Source organism: Strix uralensis, chromosome 18, assembly GCF_047716275.1.
Source record: "Strix uralensis isolate ZFMK-TIS-50842 chromosome 18, bStrUra1, whole genome shotgun sequence".
NCBI lineage: Eukaryota > Metazoa > Chordata > Aves > Strigiformes > Strigidae > Strix > Strix uralensis.
Genome location: NC_133989.1, coordinates 16077982 through 16096511, shown reverse-complemented (window position 1 = coordinate 16096511; position 18530 = coordinate 16077982). Strand labels below are relative to the sequence as shown.

Below are 18530 nucleotides of genomic sequence, written 5' to 3'. Positions count from 1 at the left end.
GAGCTCTGCCAGCCACGTACTACAGAGAAAAAGGAACTTGGAATAAGCCCCCGTATATTTAATGCAGTTAGGGTTGTACTGTGATCTACTCTGCATCTTTAACTGTTACCATGGCAGAGTTTCCAAATTAATAACTACAAGATAGAAACGTACCTCGTTTTCTTGATACCAGACAGCTGGGGATGACCATCTGTTTTTGCTGAAATACGTAGATGATGTTGTATAACTTGCTTTTCTATGTCTGCTTGAAATAAAAATGCTCTAAGGAGTGTTATTGATGATTATGCAATTGTTGTAAAGGTAGCAGAGCAGGCAAAAGTCTTTTTCCATTAATATTTTTATGGATTGAAGATTTTGGCAGGAACTGGTTCTGATAAAATCTAACATTCAGCTTTTGTCTAGGTTAATAGAATATTGAAGTAGGTTGTCACTGAACATTGAAGAAAGCTTTAAAGACTATTCTCTGCAGTTAATTACCTACTGAGGTGCGTTACAAAATTAGTTACTTTTAATTAGAAAGTTAGAGAATTTATCAGAAAAGTTAATAATCTGAAGTATATGGGGACTCACAGCTGTAGCTAATTACAAACCAGTAAGCTTGTTTGCAGACAAAGTAACAGAGTGGTTAATAAAAGACTCAAAAACTGTAGATTGGAAAAATAATTTCTGCAATGTCTTTGTCATTTGACAGCTATGTGAGATTGCCTGAAGGAACTGGGCATTTTGGCCCCTTGCTACAGAGATATTTTTAATCTGTTTTATTAATTTAATCTTTTTGATCCTAGCTACAGTCTCAGTCATTTTCGAAATTACTGTCCTACAAGTATTAGTCATGTTATTGGAGGAAATAAAAGGGTTGAATGCAGGTTTTCCCATTTAATGTCATGTGCATTTGTTAAAAGGGCAGCAAACACTTAAAAAGCCCATATATAACTATATGTGGTTATATGTTATTTATAACTAATGTAAACTGTGCATTAATGCAACTTGTGAGAAGGTGCATAAAAAAGCCTAAATGTTTGAGGAGTGACATTTTTTATCATGAAAGATTTGTCCTGTACCTCCTTCAGGAACTTCTGCTGATATTGAATGCTCCAGTAATTGAAGTGTCAATAAGAGTCGGTTGATGTTCATGGCAGTGTGGCTAACAGAAGTCCCCAGAACAGGCTCACTCATAACAACAAAGGGAACTCATACCTGCGTAACTTGTTTTGCACAAGAGATGGATTAATTTGTACTGTATCAACATAAAGCACTACTTTGCTCTTACAACTTTGACTGCTCCAGGAGTGCGCTGATGATGTAGTATGTCAGTGTAAACGTTACCTTAAAGAGCCTAGGCTTGGTTTGAAACAATGGCTGTGCTGACACATCTACTGTGTACAGGTACAGGAGCAAATACATTGTATAGAAGAAGCTTTTCATTCTAGCAGGAATGGTATAATGAGAATGAGGGGGTGGAAACTTAAGCCAGAAAATTCAAATATGAAATGGGATACACATGTTCAACTGTGAGGGTGATATGCTTTAGCCAAACACAACTTACAGAGCTTAGTACAGAGGGAACCCAGTGAAATGTAACGGTCTGTGATATGCAGAGGGTCAAGTTCTATGATCTAATCATTTCTTCTGGCTGAAATCTCTTCATAAAAAAAAACAGTTCAACCATAACTTATGGCCTAAAGAGAGGAATTGCTGCATGAAATTCAATGACTAGTGCTTGTACAAGGTGCAGTTAGAAGTGTCCCTTCTGGCTTTATAGTCTATGGATGGATTCATGTGTTAAAGTAGCTTAAGGGTGCAGCACATGCTGGCAAAAGCTGTAACAGAAAGAAACTTCTGTTAAAGTGCTTTCAAATAGTGTAGCTCATGGACATCACAGCTACGTCTACACTAGCATGTAGTGTGATCTGACAGGAGCACATTTGTGGAGTGAAACAGTTGACGATCCAGCATCCCTGTTCCACGGGGATGATCTTTACCTTGTGCTGGTTCTAGGCCGATCCCGTGGGCTGAATGTCTCTTAGCAGGTAGAGGGCATGAGAGAACATTTTCCAGGTTGTGCATGCTGAGACTTCTCTGCAGTGTAAACCAAAGCATGGTGAGTGGGGATCAGGAGGAGATCCGTTACAAAAGAATGCTCTCATTCCAACAAAAGACATTAATGTGGATTAATCCTATAGCAGCTTTCACTTTAAAAACTGCCCATACATAAGATATTTTCATACATGTCTAGCACATACAATGAAGTAGTGTGCTCTTACTTTCCTAGAAATTTTGTTAGAATACAAAACCTTAACATGATATTGTAAATTGTTGGATATAGCAGTAAGCCTCACAGTTGGCTGTTGAATGATGCATATTGAACTCGTTGAGGCTGAAGATGAGGTTTCTTATGGCAATATAATAATGAAAATGCAGTAGTCATAGGCTGTAGTTGTCTTGCAGGCAGAATGTGGGATCGTGGAGTGTTTCAATGAGAAGCTGTGACATGTAGCAGGAAGGTATGTTAGCTGTAAGTTTCTTTTTTTTAAAGGTCTTGTAAATGTGAGAGATGTACCAAAGATTTATTCCTTGTTTTGAACTAAGATAGTTCTGTGTGTCATTTTAGGCGGTGGTATATAAATTTATTCTGGTGACAGCTCTGCAATGGGTTGTTCCAAAGAAGGCAAAGGGGCTAAGTCCCTAGAAGAGCTCCAGATGTTACTGATTTTTTTCTTGTTATTAGCAATTACTCACTTGGAATTGTCTAGCAGTTTTTCTTCTTAATAACAAACTGTGGAAGAGTCAGCAGAATCATGACCAACTAGATCATGAAACTTGCCAGTGGTAAGAACATGTACAAGCATAAAAAGAGGAAGCGTTTCCAACAAACGCTGATTTGGATTTACTCATTTTTCTTGTCTTATAAAGAAGGATTTTCTTCCTGCAACATTTGTACTTAACTAATGCCAGTTGTATTCTTCAGAAACTGCAATATTGCTTTAAATGTAATTTTATTGCCTGAGATACTGCTCCATCCCCAAAGTCATATTTTATATTTTAAACTGTTTGTCTTTTAAGATGTATTTATTGCCATGTTTGTTTAACTTGGTTATCTCCCTCATCAATCTATTTCTTGCTAACTTAAAGCTGCTGCTCTTTGTTTTTAGTATAGAAAGCTGTGTCCCTAGGGATGTATAGTCCAGGACTTGTCTCTGTAATGGGACTATTTGTTTTCTTTGCCCCTTGCAGTTGCCTGCTGTAACATTTGTAGTATGTGTTAAGTAATCCTTGAGGTAACATTTTTATTATGTCATAAAAAGTGCGTGGCAAATATATAATAACTCATGGAATTTGTTTGTTTAAAATGGAAGGATAATTTATTGAGTGTGTTACATGAGACCTGCTCCCCCTTATTAGAGCTGTAGAAGTGCAGCTTATTTAGAAGTATGTTCTATTGAGAAAAACCACGATCTCTGACATGCATAGAAAGTTTGAGCATGGTTGGGTAGAAATGACATCATAGTTTATGTACTCAATAAAAATTTAATTAAGTCATTACAGAAGTTGCAGTCATCATTTAACCCTCTGATTTCTTATGTTTAGTTCTTTTTTTAAACATTCAGTAATAACCAGTCTCCAAATCTTGATAGCCTATAAAATATCTGCATGAATTTTAATAGTTTATATTAATGGGAAAATATGAGTAACTGACATAAAAGGAATTTTCCTTGTGTTTGCACTGTATGCATTTCTATAAAAATCAACAGATGAAAAAAGATAGTGGTTTAATGGAAGGATATTTGAACTGGAGATTTGCTAGTGTAGCAAAAACTAATTCATATTTTGTTAGAAAAGCTGTTGCATAATTGCCAAGGTGAATACTTTTAAGGATACTAAGAAAGTATTTAGGACATGTGGTTCACACTGTCATAAGTGTGATAAGCTGCACATCAAAGACAGCAGTGGTTATTCTGTAGCAGAACTGATGTCCTGCCCTGTATTCCTGTTGGCAGTTTCTTTTTTGTAAAACCTGTCTCCAAGATACAGTCTCATAGCTAAGTGTTCTGCGAGTATGTGGGTACGAAGACAATTATCCTTGTCATATATACTTATGTCATATGTGAGATCTGTAGAAAAGAAATGCTTGGTATCTCTTAGATCTCTCATGAGAGTCAATCCAAAGAAAAAGCTTTACCAATTGAAGTGTAGCTTAGCCCTCAGGAGAGGAACTGGTCATTGAATTATTTTGTTCGATAGAAGTAAAAAGTACAGGCAAAAGGAATAGACCGTTTGTATGAGGGAGATGCATGCAGGGTATTTCAGCCATCACTCTGGATCTAGCAGTTGATCTCTTTTGGTTCTGTCTTAAGCTGACATGGGGTCAGTTCTGCAAGCAACAGGTAGCTTAGGCCAAACCAGCAAATACTTAAGTAACTGTTACATTTAGTTAACAGTCAGTGTGGAACTTGGACTGAGTCGCGCTTATAAGCATGGGAGGAGGTAGCTGGATCATCACAAACTCTGAAAGAAATTTAGTCGTAGTCAAAAACTAGTAAGTCTGAGCTTCTAGTGAGATGCTGTAGAAACAGAATTCATGTGATTCCTGAAGGAGAAGGTCAATATTGATAAGTAAGTAAGGAGTAGTGGTAGGGATGGTGCCTCTATCTTTAGCATTGCAGTGCTTTTACTGTAATAGCACATCTAGCTCTACAGTCCATGCTTTAGAAAAAAACCTTGAAAACCTCCAAGTGTCTAAAAGACCTGTATGAATGAATCTGGAAAACCTACTTATTAATTAAAATACAGAGGAGTCTTCGTTATCTTAGCCTATGCTGCCACTGAAAGGACAGCCTTGCCTTCACTCTTTCCCCAGCTGCATTTTTTCTCTGCTTATATGCCTGTATGTCTGTGCTGTTGACTGAGGATTTTTCTGCCATTCATATATTCTGAGTAACACTGGCTTCCATTTGTGTACAGAATTAACAGAGCTGTATTGCATGTTGTTCTAAAATCTGTGATTGCATTAACATCATCTCTTACAGCCAAATCCTAAGCTGTGTGGGCCAAGGCACTGTTTCTTCTTTGCCTACTCAGTGAAACTGATAATATTTTCTCATCACCTCCTTTCAGAGCCTGTACAGATGGTTTTCTGGTTTATTTTTCAGATTAATTCTGTTGTTCTAAAGGAAGATTTAAGAACTATGGTAGAAAATTTCTATGCAGCTCTATTTGGATATGATGAGGTAAGAAGGATGTTTTCAGAGGATGATGTGCAAGAACAAGTAGACGATCTAAATCATGAACACAGAATACTCCAGATGGGTAAAACATTTGCCGTACATATCCTTGGAGAAATGTTACATTATGGAAGCAGACTTCTTAGTTATTGCAATCATGTTATGCCTTGAATTAACATGCTTTTAAGAAGAAAGCAAGCACACAGAATATTGATTTAAACCATGAGACACGGAAGGAGGGATGTTCTTTGTACTACTTCACCATCACTACTTGACCATCAATAAATCATTTTGTCCCTCTGAATCCCATTGTGCTCAGCTATAGTTTGAAAGCGAAGAGAGTATTTATTTATAGGGAGTCTACGTGAGAGGGTATTTATAGGAAGTATCTAATAATATGGGGAGGCAAAAGCACCACTGTGCACAAGTGCCTGCAGGACTTTCAAGAAGAAAATATAATTGCATCATCTCTTTTAGTAGTTATTTTTTTGCTCTAGTGGGTGTTGCTCTTTCACATGGTGATAGTATTTTTTGCATGGTGATTTGCATTATTAATATCTTGTAAATGTAAACTTCATAGAGTTGTGGACAATGTTATGCATGCAAGTCTGTAATCTAGTTTTAAGTACAGCCAGGCTATGTCTGCCTGTGTCTGTCTTTTTTTCTTTTCTCTTTTTGTTGACGCTCTTTTTGGAAACAAAATGACTAGTTAAATTAAAGACAAATGTTGACCTTTTTTATTTTTAACTGAATATTTTAAAATCTCTCTTGCCTTTGGCAAATGTGTCAGCAGAAGACAAGAGTTATGAGACTACGGTCATAACACCACATAATCTGGAAAGACAATAAAAGTGGGAGAGAATTTAGACAAAAAGCACTCGTGGATGTGATTCTTGTATAAGCCAAATTTAATATTAGATTTAACTGGAAATATCTAGATAGTTCTTGATGAGGAGGAGTTCTCTCTTTCTCATTTAGAATGAAAAATAGAAAAGCAAAGCAAAATAGCAAAGTCCTGACTATGTTTCTGCAGCATTGTATTCAACATCCTTTAATTTTTCTTTTCCAAGTGTCATGGGCTTCACACAGTTCTGTGAGGTGATGCTGTCTTCTCTGTAAGGCCAGAATTTTTATGGTAAATATTTCATAACGTAGAAATGTAATTATCGACTCCTATATTAGGAATACCCTGACGCATTTTTTTTCCTCCAAGTTAACTTGCCAGAATATTTGTTACAGGCTGCTCTGTAAATGAAGGCCAGGGTTGTTCTTCCGTTTTGGGAAAGAGTGATGTTGATGCCTTTTCATATGTACAGTCCATACCAGCTGTGGGCTTTGAGACAGCTGATATTGTCAGTTGCCAAGTAGAGTAACATGTTGTCTTGTGTTCAGACCCTCTTCACGTGCAATTTTTAATCCCTTCTGTACTTCCTTTAGGGAATCTTGTCTGATGATCATGTTCTGGCAGCAGCTCTTTGGAGAAACCTTTTTAACAAGAACTGTGAGGACCCTCGACATTTGGAGTTACTTGTAGAATACGTACGCAAACAGGTACACTACAGCTCATGGTGTGAATTCTCTTCGTTCTCTTGTTTAGAATATTAAATATTTATTTTTATTGCTTGCATACTATGTAGCTCAGTTCTCATAAATATAACTGATTTTTATATTCAGTGATTATTTTTAGGGGGGAAAAGGCAAAAATATAAAAACTGTCTGATATTTAACGCAGTTTGATGAAAAATGGCTGCAGAGAAGTTCACAGAATATTGAAAGCAATCCTGCTCATCTTTTTCTGAACCTATGCTGTGGAGGGGCTTCACAAAATGTGTCAGAAGTGGGCTGCAACTTGTTGTGGAATTACAATTGATGTTGGGGAGTTGGGATCCTCTTCATAATGAACTAGCACACAGAGCTTGAAAGTCTCCCAATGATCTTTGTGGGAAACAAGTAAAAGGTTTTGTTTTCCAGAATTATTTCTGTTTCTTTCAGTTATTACCTGGAGGAAACAATACTAAGTAGTGTTTGTCTTCTCAACCCTTAGGAGGTTTGTGAACCAGGTTTCTAGGAAATGTTGGTAGGATATACGCCAGGCGGGTACCAAAGACAGAAGAGGGGTGAGAGAGGTTCTGGAGGAAGAGTATAAGCTGTTGGACAGGGAGTTGAAGACCAGAACCTCCTCAAGAGCATTTTATGTAATGTTTCCAATACTGTATTCAGGACCAGATAGAGATTTGGAGAGATGGTATTTCAGGTGTGTCTGAGAAAATGGTCTGGGAAGTAAAGGGCTGAACTTTAAGGGGCCGAGGACACTTTTGGAATGCTAGAAGGCTTATCAGGAGGGACAGACTTAATTTAATGTGTAAGGTTGCTGATGCTTACCATAAGTGAGGCTGAAGGAAAGTTTAAAACTGAAGATTGACAGGGAGCAAGTACGTATAAAAAGTATGTAATTTGGGACAATTTGCTGCCAAGTGTTGCACTTCTGTATATTCAAGCAAAGGATAGGACAGAATCTATCGGCAGTTGAATAGGAAACAGTGATCACACAGATAAATGTGGCACGTTGGGTAAGAATCATCACAGCTTCTGTGAAGACAGGTCATTCCTGTAGTCAACTCTACAGTGGTGCATTTGCAAAAAACAGTCCCGCTTTACGTAGACATTGATGAGCTCTAAACTGTCTGTTACCATACAGGAATGAGTCCCTGAGATTATAATTGCATTATCAAAATGTCAGCTCAGCACTCTGTGGTGTTTAAAAAAAGTAAAACAAATGCTTAGAACTACTAAGGAAGGAAACAGAGAATAAAATAGCATTGTCGTGCCACTTTTTAAATTCATGCTACCCTTGTGATCTTGAATAATGTGTATGGTTTGGGTTCCGACCCTCAAGAAAGATTAAAAACTGAACTGAAGAAGCCTCAGAGAAGAGCGGTAAGGGTGACATGAAACAGCTCCTTTATTAGCAATGAGTAGGATCCTCTGCCTGAAAAACAGCTGAGAAAGAATATGAGACAGCTCTGGAAAATCTTGAAGGCGTATGAAAGGTGAGCAAGAAAAGGCTGTGGGGACATAACATTGCTGCAGGTTGTTTGGGATGCCACAACTGCACATGGGTTTCAAAGCCACTGGCAAGGTTTATGGAAGAGAAGTCTGTCCAGGGCTATGAAATCCACAGCAACCACTTCGGGTTCAAAATCCCTGAACTAACAGATTTTGAGAGGGAGGGAAAATAAAAAAGGAAGATAACATTGTATGCACACGTTGTACGCAACTCCTCCTGGGAAATCTGCTGATGGTGACTGTCAGCAACAGGATATTGTGCTTAGGTGGCTCTTCAGTCTAACCCTCCGTGGTCATTGGTGTATTCCTTCCCCTGTTGAGAAATTCCTTGTCCAATTATCTTTTGTTTCCAGTAAGCATTGTGTACAGGTCTTTCCCACAATTTCTTGCTGATCCTGCCTTTTAACAATGAATGCCAGAGAAGAATATAGAAACAGGGCAAGCATGTGTACTATTTCCCTGGTCAAGACTCCTAGCAATGTGCATTCACAGACCTCCTGAGTCAGAAATGGTGGTTTTGTCTTTTACTGACCCTTGATGGACTTTTTTTCTTTTTTTTCTTTCCCCACCGCAACCTCCCCCCACCATTACAGTGTCCTGTGGCAGCAACTTAACCCGATGTTGTGTGACAAGAGGTTTTTATTTTGCTTACATTGCACCTTAAAATTTCATTTGATCCCAAGTGTTTCTTGCATTGTGAAAATGAGCATTCATTCCATATTCACCCCCTCCAGCTCATGTGCTTTTATATTATAAATCTCAGGTGTTCCCTGCTGCTCAGGCTCTTTTTCCGTAGTGAAAAGCCTTGGTCTACGTGAAACCACTTCTATGAGAGCACTCCATGTAGATGATGATACTAGCAGTGTGTCATCTGAATTAACTGCTGGGAAGATAAATTGACTCATGTTAGCTTTGTGTGGCTCTTCTTTGTCTTGTTGCCACACGTTCTGAGGAAGCATTAGCTAAGGTGTCAGTAGAAGACCTTACGCAGTTACCTCCAGTGGATCTGCAGATACTTATCTCCTGGCCTTTCCATGCCACTTAAGCAGTCCTAAATTATCTTTTTAGGTCTACCTCACACAAATGGCAAAGTACGCTAAAATCTCCCCGTTCTGCTTGCTTTCTGGACAGTGACATGTTTGCGTAGCTCTTGAGGAACCTGAACGGGTGATGGGACACCTTGCACTAACGCCCTGTCCTTGCAGGTGCAGCACCTGGACGCGCTGAGTGGGGAGGACCTACTGCTGACGGGTGAGGTGAGCTGGCGGCCGCTCGTGGAGAGCAACGCCCGCAGCATCCTCAAGCCCCTTTCCCCTGTTTACAATGACGAAGGACTCTGAGAGTGCCAGCGCCTGACATTTCTATCAATTTGTCAGATCAGCTTGGGGAAGCAAGCCTGAAATTGAACTGGGGTGAGGCTGTGAGGTCAGGAAGGAAACTGCTGTTGAAAAGAAAATATTTAATGAGGTATCCTATCTGTGGCGCCTCAGTAGCAAACTGGACAGCCATACTCTTCTGAATAAATTCTAGTTTGTTTGAGAACCTCTGTCCTTTTTATGGCACTGAGTGATCCCTGCTGACAAATTGAAAGACCTGCCTTCTGTCTTTAGAAAAGCAGATATTTTACCGTGACTTAGAGTTATCTCAAGAAGACATTTCTGTCCTTTGCCTTGTTTGGAGAGCTGCTACATAGAGACACAACGGTGTTCCTCGCTCACTGAATGGTTGTGAATGCAAATCTGAGCTTTGCATATTAGATGTTAATGTATTTTAAAAGCCTGATACCAAGATGGAATGGTCCATTTTTGCTTTAGTGGAGTTAAGAATTGCTTTAACAGATTCTGAAGGGTTTTCTGTGAAAATCCTTTTTAGGAGCTCTCTGCTCTGTTGCACAGGATAGGAGGATGCAAAGAATAATGTGCAGTCCCCAGTAATCCTCTATGACTCTAGCCATCCTAATGAGAATAAACTCAAAAATGTGTCTGGACTGTCACTAAAAGCTGCCTCAGAGTACTTGGTATTTCAGTCTGCCTTGCTGATATTTCCATATTCTTTTTAGAGTTGTGGTCTAAGAATTTATTTATGAAAAGAACATCTCTGTTTCTATCCATGGCTCTTAGTGGAACAGGACTATGCTATCCTCCATCCCCCAAAGCAGTGGTCCAGGGTTTTTTAATAAGACCTATCAACCCCAGTGAAAACTTTATATGGCTGTGCAGGCAAATTACGCCAACATAGTAATTACAGAAGCAAGAGCTCCACTGATTAAATAAGCAGAGGCTGAGGTGTACTGTGTAGGTGGATGGTTCACCAGGCTATTTCCAGGTCAGTGACAAAAACAGTTTTCATTTTTCTCCTGTCTAAAATCCTAGTCAATAATAAATGTCAGTCTGGGTAAAACTGATGTGTGTGTGTTTTCTGTGCCATGTGCGCTTTTGATAAGAATAAGCCCTATAATATCAGGATTTATTCCTAATAAAACTATTAAACAAAAGTCAAAGGTAATAACCCTTAATTTGTGAAATTAATCCTTAATCTGGTGAAAGTGTGACTGCCTGGCTGTGACTATTCTTCCTTCTGAAGTTGCTTTTTTCACGTTGTGTGTTTTGAGGAGTATTTGACATCCCTTCTCTGTGTAAAGAGCAGTGGGATGCAGAATATAGGCTCCCAAACACTGGCTTGCATTTTTTTTGTTTAATCTTCTCTTAGGGAGCCTTCTGTGTATAAAAAAGGCATTTTGTTATTTTTTTTCCAAGGCGAACTTCCTCAGTTTAACTTGTTATAAAATGAGTCATGTAAAGAAACCCTCTATGTGTGAGGTGTATCCCTTCTCTGTGAAAACATTACAGACCAAACAACTTGCTTGCAGTTTATTTAAGATGCTTTTGTTGAAAGCTGAGCTAAGCAGAGAAACCTCTTATGTGTGAAGTATTATACAGTGTGTGTGAGATAATAACACCTTGTAATTCATTACAGCTGGGTTGTATTTACATAAAAGAAGGCTGAGCTGTGTAGGAATTTGCTGATTAATTTATTTTTAATGAGAGTGAAGTATACCAAGTACCAAAATAAACTTTACTTTGTGTATCTTACTGCTCCTGAAATAGGTGGAAAAATTAATGGTAGATATTTTGGCTCAAAGCTACATACATTAATTCATATACAAAACAGTCATTTAAACTTTAACCCCTTTCCTGCTATGTAATTTAAACCTGGACTCATGTTATCCATGCCATGGGAACACAGGACTGAGTACACCACCATCCAACCTGGTGCTGCATACAGGTCAGAGATCGTGTAGTGTCTGTGGTGCTGATGCTGTGAAGCCAGTAGAATTCATGGGACCACTAGTCCGGAGATGACAATGCCTTTTGTACTCTGAATATGGGGCAGCCATGTGTTCAAAATTGAACCCTTTCCTATGTTTATGGGCAGGAGGCTCCAGAAATCATGCTGGTGCCAGATTGTGGTCATTGGCATCTGCTTTTGCACTTTTTATTAATATGAGAATAAAGACCTATAATCATGGCTCTCTGCTTGTTCCATAAAATGCCTTCAACCACCCCGCTGTTACCGAGCTGAGCCAGCAGTCAGGGTGTGTTTTGGACAGAAGTTTGTTGCCTGTTAAGAGAATAAGGCAGAAACTGTCTATGAATTGAAAGGGTAATCTGTTAGAGAGGAAAAATACACTGGAGGCTACACAGGACAAGAGAAGACGTTGCTTCCCAGCCATTAGTTACTTGGAGACAGGATATGGATGTAGAATATGACCCCTCTTACTCTTGAGAGGTGGCTGCCATAGCCAGTATCTTACATAAAGACATCTTTACATCCAGTATTTGGAGTCCCTGAGAATACATTTCCAGTAGCAAAATCTGCACCTTACAGGCATTGCAGCAGCAATGGTTAGCTGTTAAAAGTGATGCCTATGTACAGTACTGCTTCAAGTGCAGCAGAATGCAGGGTTTTTCACCAAACATTGTAAAGCCCATCTTTTCCCATCTTCGAGGTTTTGCAGAGGGAATGACTGACGGTGTTTTGCTTATGGACAGTTCTTTGTTTATGCTGCTGGGTTTTTTGACAGTGGTCTCAGAGCATGGGCTTGGGGACACTTACTATATTTTAAGTGAATATATGTATGCACATTTCTTCTGGAATGAGCTGTGTTGAGCACTTTATCATCCAACCTGATCTCCTAGCTCATATATGGAATTTGGACATTGCTTATTATTCCAAAGGACTTGTTCCCCCAACTTTCCCAGGTGTCTTCAAATCAAGAGACCTGAGCCTGTAGGAAGCACTCATCATTTCAGCTAGATCCTGCCTTTCTTCTTTCTGTAAGCAGAAAAGAAGGGCCAATGCTCAATGTCTTCCCTTCCTTCTCTGCTGTTTTGCACCAGTGGGAAAGTAGGTGCATGTTTTGCCCACAGGGTCAAACTTGGGAAGTCTCTTGCTTCAGACTGAAACATTTTGGAGTGGGGGAGGAGTCATCTGATACCCTTCGATGCTGACTCTGTATTTTAGGTGATTAAATGTTTCCTGTGTCATGTCAGCTTCTGTGTTCACACTGCCTTTTGATATTTATATCTAACAGTTTTCTCCTGCTTCTTTAAACAGCTAAAGTGCTAAGAGCACAGGCATCCTTGGTGATCTCCACATTTCCTGTACTGTCCAGGTGCCTAAGCCCTGTTAAAGTGCAGTTACCACTTCCCAGATTTCTGACTCTATCCTCGCCTTCCACAAAGTGAAGTCTTTAGTCATGCTTCTGCCACACCAAGCCTTCGGGTCAGAATTGCTGCTCCTGATATAGCAGTTGGACTTAACTACTGACCTGTCTCACTTACCCTGCCTTTGGCTTGGAGATAAGGTAAGCAGAAGCTGGAGACTGAGTAAACGCAAATTTTTCCACCAGAGCTTTAAATTAGATGAATGTAGAGTAGATGAAGAATAGCAAGGCCATGGGAGGGAAAGCATCAGCTGGGAGGCGATGGTGATGGGTTCTGCAAGCATGGTCCCTGTGATGTGTGCTGCTGCATGACAGCACTTTGAGGAGCAGTGAGAGCTGTACCATACCCTGTGATCCACTCTCATATTTTTCCACACTCTCCTACTTCCAAAACCCTGCCAAAGGAGGTCTTCCTTCAGAAATCAAACCAACATAGACTTGGTGCAGTCTACTTGTAGCATTTCTGTGGGACCAGTTTAATCCTGAGTGTGTAGCAAAGGTTGTCTGCATCCCAGGGATGTGCTGAAGTACTGCTTGAGAAGTGTTTTGGAGAAGTTTGTTGATCCCCTCTACAGGTATGCTGAGCAATTCATTGCCCATCTTGAGCTCCAAAACTGTACTGTGCGTGCTTTCTTCCAGGAAGATGGAAATACCAGTGTTGGGAGTCGCAAATGTTTACATTAATACCCAGGAATTACCGAGTGTCTTTCTAACTCTTCTGCTAATAGAGTTGTGCCACAAATACAGCGGTCATCTGGTGTGAAGCTCTACGGTTTCTCAGGCCCCAGTGCAGATGCTTGGTTGTGGTCTTAGCGTAGTACATGGGGTTTTTTTGGATGATGCTGGTGGCAGCTAATTTCTTGGTAGATCCCTCCCCTCCCCAACTGCATCTTCACATTTGCTGTGCTTTTCTGATCTCTGTTTTCTTCCTGCATAACAAATGCTGATCAAGACTTTTTTGCTCTTTTCTCTACAAGAGACTGTGATAAACCTGTGCCGCGTTCTTTCTGCTGAACAGTGCTGTATCGGGCTTGACTGGGCCTTTGGTGTCCTAAGGCTAGATTAACACTTCTTCCAGCAGTCTGGGTGATGGTACTTCTCCCACTCTGCGGCATGCCTTAGGGAGCAATATCTCCATCTTTTGGACATACTGTGTCTGCACAGCCTGGCCCTCAGTGCTATCTGTCTTTTCTTGAAGCTCTGAGAAGTCAAGGAAAGGACAGAAACTTACACAGGAGCCTGGGAAAGTTGGCAAGGACATAGGAAAGACCCTGAGGCTCAACATGAGTGAGTGGTAGGCTCTGCTGCTTAGGCAATTGTGCTGTGCTTGTGTAGTATCCACCTCTCTTCTCTGCCTGCAAAGGGAGTATCACCCACTGGTGCTGTGGGCAGCCTGGCCTCCTGCACTGTCATGGGGCAATTACATATCCATAGACTCACAACCCTTCCCAGACCCCTCTGGTGAGGGTTTCTTTACCGCTGGCCCTTCTTCAGGTGTTTGTGGCTGTCCTGTGCATTCTACATGTGTTCTTCCTGAAGTTGCTGAACATGTTGAGGGAGTACTTGTTTTGCTTACAGTCATTCAACCTGCTCAACAGCTTGCTCTGCTCATTTGTGGGACAGATGTTTGGGCCTCGTCCTTCCACTGGGAATGCAGAGCAGGAGCTCACATGAGCAGGATTCCACCTTCTGCTGTTGCATTTCAATGTCTGCTCCAGATGTGATGTGCTGGGAGCAGCCAGGGAGTTTAGGTCTTGTGGCAGTAGATCTGCTTGGAGGGACCTGGGGCACACTAGTGTAAACAATTTCCTGCGCACAAGTGCAGGAACCAGAAATACCTACTGTCCTGTTCTTACTGTCTTGTGCAGGTATGTTCATGTAGGAGGACCCTGCAACTTGTTGCTGAGACTGGATCCTGTTGGTGTTGCTGTGCTACTGCAGCTCTCCTGGGAGGTAAGAGCTCCTTCATGCTTATTTAGGAAGCGAGGAGTCTTGCACATTCAAAGCCTTCATTAACAATTACGTCACTGACTAAAAGAGTGAGCTGGGCTCGTTCATTCCTCATCCCACCTGCCAGCCTCATGGGCTGCTCCACATCCTGTCAAAGCCAGGCATCGTATGAGGATTTGCTCATTGTCCCACATCCTTCCCTTCGTACCCTCTTCCTGCTGGTAACTGAACCCACTGATGTTACAATGCCCAGTTCTATTTCTATGTATTTCCTTTGGAAGGAGAGAAGGAAGAGGTGTCTGAAAGTGCTTTCTCGCGTGTTCAGTACAGGGCAGCAGCTTAGGGAAGAGACACTGTGGTCCTTCTCATGACAGCTGTGAATTGGCACCCCGGGCAGCTCAGGGCTGGACTTTGAAGGGCCACCAGAGCGACTCCATGGCCACACATTGGCTTCCCTACATGGCACGTGGGTTGTAGGGACCTTGGAGCGGCAACTGGAAAGAACCTGTGTGCTGGGCACTGAGCAGGGAGCCAGCGGAGGAGGTAGGGTTGTCTGCCTCCCCTGCCGTCACTAGTGGTTAGATCATTTGGCCTGTAGCTGGCAACTGGTGTGCAGTGCCCTCCTTCAGCTGAGTGGGTACAAAGCTGCCTCGCCCCTGATTTGGAAGAATCTTAACATACAAATGGAAAAAATGAAACAAGGAATTTGTGTGCTGCTGCTGCATTTGGAAAAATGATCCTGTAATGCCACGGTCAGGAACCTCAGACAAGCAACTGGGAGACTTGACTTTGCACTGCTCTGTCTGTTGAGTTCAGTGCTGACACAGATTTCAGTGCAGTAACTAAAATTTGGACTTCTCTCAAGTCTGTGCTTGTTGTTTACATCTGGCCAGGGATTTCTGCACAGTGGAACATTGCCATGCAGATACCTTCCAGAAATGCCTGTAGATAAATGTGTTTGAACACCATGATGTTTTATGGTGGAAGATGTGGATTTCAGCCTGAAATAAAGAGAGGGCGAAAGAAGGAAATCTGGCTTCTTGTGTTCCGAGGTGAATGCTCTCCAAGAACTGTACTATCATGAAACAAGTTGGCAGGCTCCTTCCATTTTTGCTTGAAGAGGAAGCAGCAGGTACATTTTGTGGAAAGCCCAGGCGATGTGTTTGTGTTTGGTGAGCTCCAAAAACATCTGTAGTGGGACACAAGAATGAAGTATTGCCTAATGCTTGGATCCTGACTGAGCTCAGGTATCAGCCAGGGTATAGCTGCCTAGGGACACTGACTTGGAAGTAGGACTTGATGTGTGTGTGTGTTTAGCCAGAGGGAGTTCTCCCCTTGTTTTTCCTCTGCTGATTGCAGAAGCTGCATAGACAACACTTCCAGATAAGGTCCTTGCTTTTAGCTGGCAAAAATTGGCCGATGTGATTCCCACATCCTACATTGGCCAATCAGTCTGTGGTGTGCCAATTATAGACATTTATCTCTTTGCCAGACAGCAGGGACAGAATACCTCTCATCTAATTTTAGATGTCTGCATGGTAAACCTCTGTCACTGACTGGCAGCCTGAGTTCTCCTTCTGCTCAGTGGAGAGATAAGCACTTTCTAGGCACATTTCTTCTGACCTGCTTCAGCTGTGCTGCAGGCTGAGGTAACTGATTCTCTAGAAATCTGCCTCTCCCCACCAGCAGTGAAGAAGGCCAGCCTGCAGCTCAGCTGAAGAAGCTCAGCTGCAGATGTTTTACATGGTATGTGCTTTCATGTGCTGAGGTCCATGAGAAATTCCTGGAGGAGAGTTGGTCGTTACCAAACACTAGCCGGAGACAGTGGAAATCCCTTTACTTTACAGAATCAGCAGCAGTTATTTATCTGGCAGAAAACATGCATTTGATGACTTTTTTTAAAATTCACACTCTTTTCACCTCTTTTAGGAAGGCAAAAAGTAGGGTGATGTTACCCTTTTTTATGTTATCACCAAGGTGACCTTACCACCCTGGCAAAGCAGCTCCAGAAAAAGGCCCATCATGTTATTGCTCCTTCCCTTTGTTTTTTCCCCAAACTTCCTTACATTGTGTTTGGCTGTTCACCTCACATTTTAAGTTTATGTTATTTTTTAAGATGCTTTAACACTTATTTACACCTGTAACACTTCTATACCAGCAGCTTTCTTATAATTTTGTCCCATATCTATTGTCCACAGCTGCTAGCTCTACACCTGCTTGCTGCATTGCAGCACAGCTTTGGCAGGCAACTGAAATTTTTGGATTAAGCGTACCTTTGCTTCTGTTCTTGCAGTTTGCGCAGTCCCGGTAAGAGTTGATTCTGACTTCAGGGATCTAGACTAGACAGATAATCTAAACTAATCATCCCACTCCAGCTGTAGCTCATGGAGAGTGACAGTCCCTTGGGGACATGATTCATCCCAGCTGATACAGAATTTAGTGTCTGAATGTGCTGCTTCACACTTAGGCATGGCTTTCTCTCTCCATTGACTATAGCTCAGTGATTATTAGAGAGGAGACATTTAGCTTTTAGACGACTTAATTTAGGCTGGATGAATTTAATCTACAGGGGGTTTGTAACTTGTAGATAAAAGGCTAGCTGATTAGATCAACTATCCAGCCAGTTCTTCATTCTCTGGTTAGCCTCCGCAGAGTTTAGTAGCTCCAGGGTAAGGGAGCTGAATGGGGTGGGGGAGGTCTGCGTTGCAGTCTGGCGTCTCCTGTGTGCCTCCTGTGCACAATTTTTCATGTACTGCATTGTGTTCTGGGTGGTGTGTTCCCAACACAGCGTTTTAGATCGCATATTAATGTCCGCCTGTATTGTTTCTCAAAAAATAGTGCCATGATGCTTTTGGGATACTGGAGTTAACTAATCCCAAAATACACAGCATGTGGACAGTATTGTCATTCACAGAGCACCAGACTCCTAAATTTGAATGTCCCTTTCTTGAAGGATTTGCAGTGAGATGCTAAAAGACCACATGAGCTATTGCTCTTGTAGCATGACGTGTAGTCTCATGACATGAGCTGTGCTGAGGTTCCTGCTGTACTTCGTACAAACACTGTGATCCTGTGATATCAAAAAGATGGTGTTTTGGCTTCTCTGCTGGGTGCCAGCCTAGCAGAGCCAGGGCTCCTAAGAAATGCTAAGGAGGAGCATTAGCTATCATTCAGGGATGAATAAGTTTCTTGGCCGAGTCTGATTACCCACTTGGGATATTTGTATTTCATTATAACTGACACTGAGAAGCATGTTTGATTTGGAACAAATTTCAAGCAGGAACAAGTTTCAGCATCTGCATTTCCACTGTGAGCACAATGAGGGACAAAACAGGTTAGAGCCTGCTTGGCCAAGGGTGGGGACCTCTCGGTAGGGAAGGGGAGGGCAGTACATGAATCAGTTAAAGGAAGGGGAAGGAGCAGCTTGAAGAGCTGATCTTCCTCCCCTTGCAAAAGGGATACTCTAAGCACCAGGTATCAGGTGTGTGTCTGAGGAAGCTAAGTGAGGGAGCTGGGGAAAGCCAGCTCCTCCCCCAGAATGGGAGGCTGTACCTGGTGATTAACTC

The 18530-nt window shown here is 41.5% G+C and overlaps 1 protein-coding gene across 1 annotated transcript in view; it reads left to right on the top strand.

Annotated features, from left to right (window-relative positions):
* UQCC1 (ubiquinol-cytochrome c reductase complex assembly factor 1) overlaps nucleotides 1–10688 on the top strand; it is a 50397-nt gene extending 39709 nt beyond the window's left edge. The window contains exons 8-10 of the mRNA XM_074888084.1: nucleotides 5151–5228; nucleotides 6660–6773; nucleotides 9494–10688. Coding sequence (XP_074744185.1) covers nucleotides 5151–5228; nucleotides 6660–6773; nucleotides 9494–9628 — 327 coding nt within the window. The 3' untranslated portion in view covers nucleotides 9629–10688. The remainder of the gene's footprint in view (nucleotides 1–5150; nucleotides 5229–6659; nucleotides 6774–9493) is intronic.
* Nucleotides 10689–18530: the final 7842 nt, after the last annotated feature.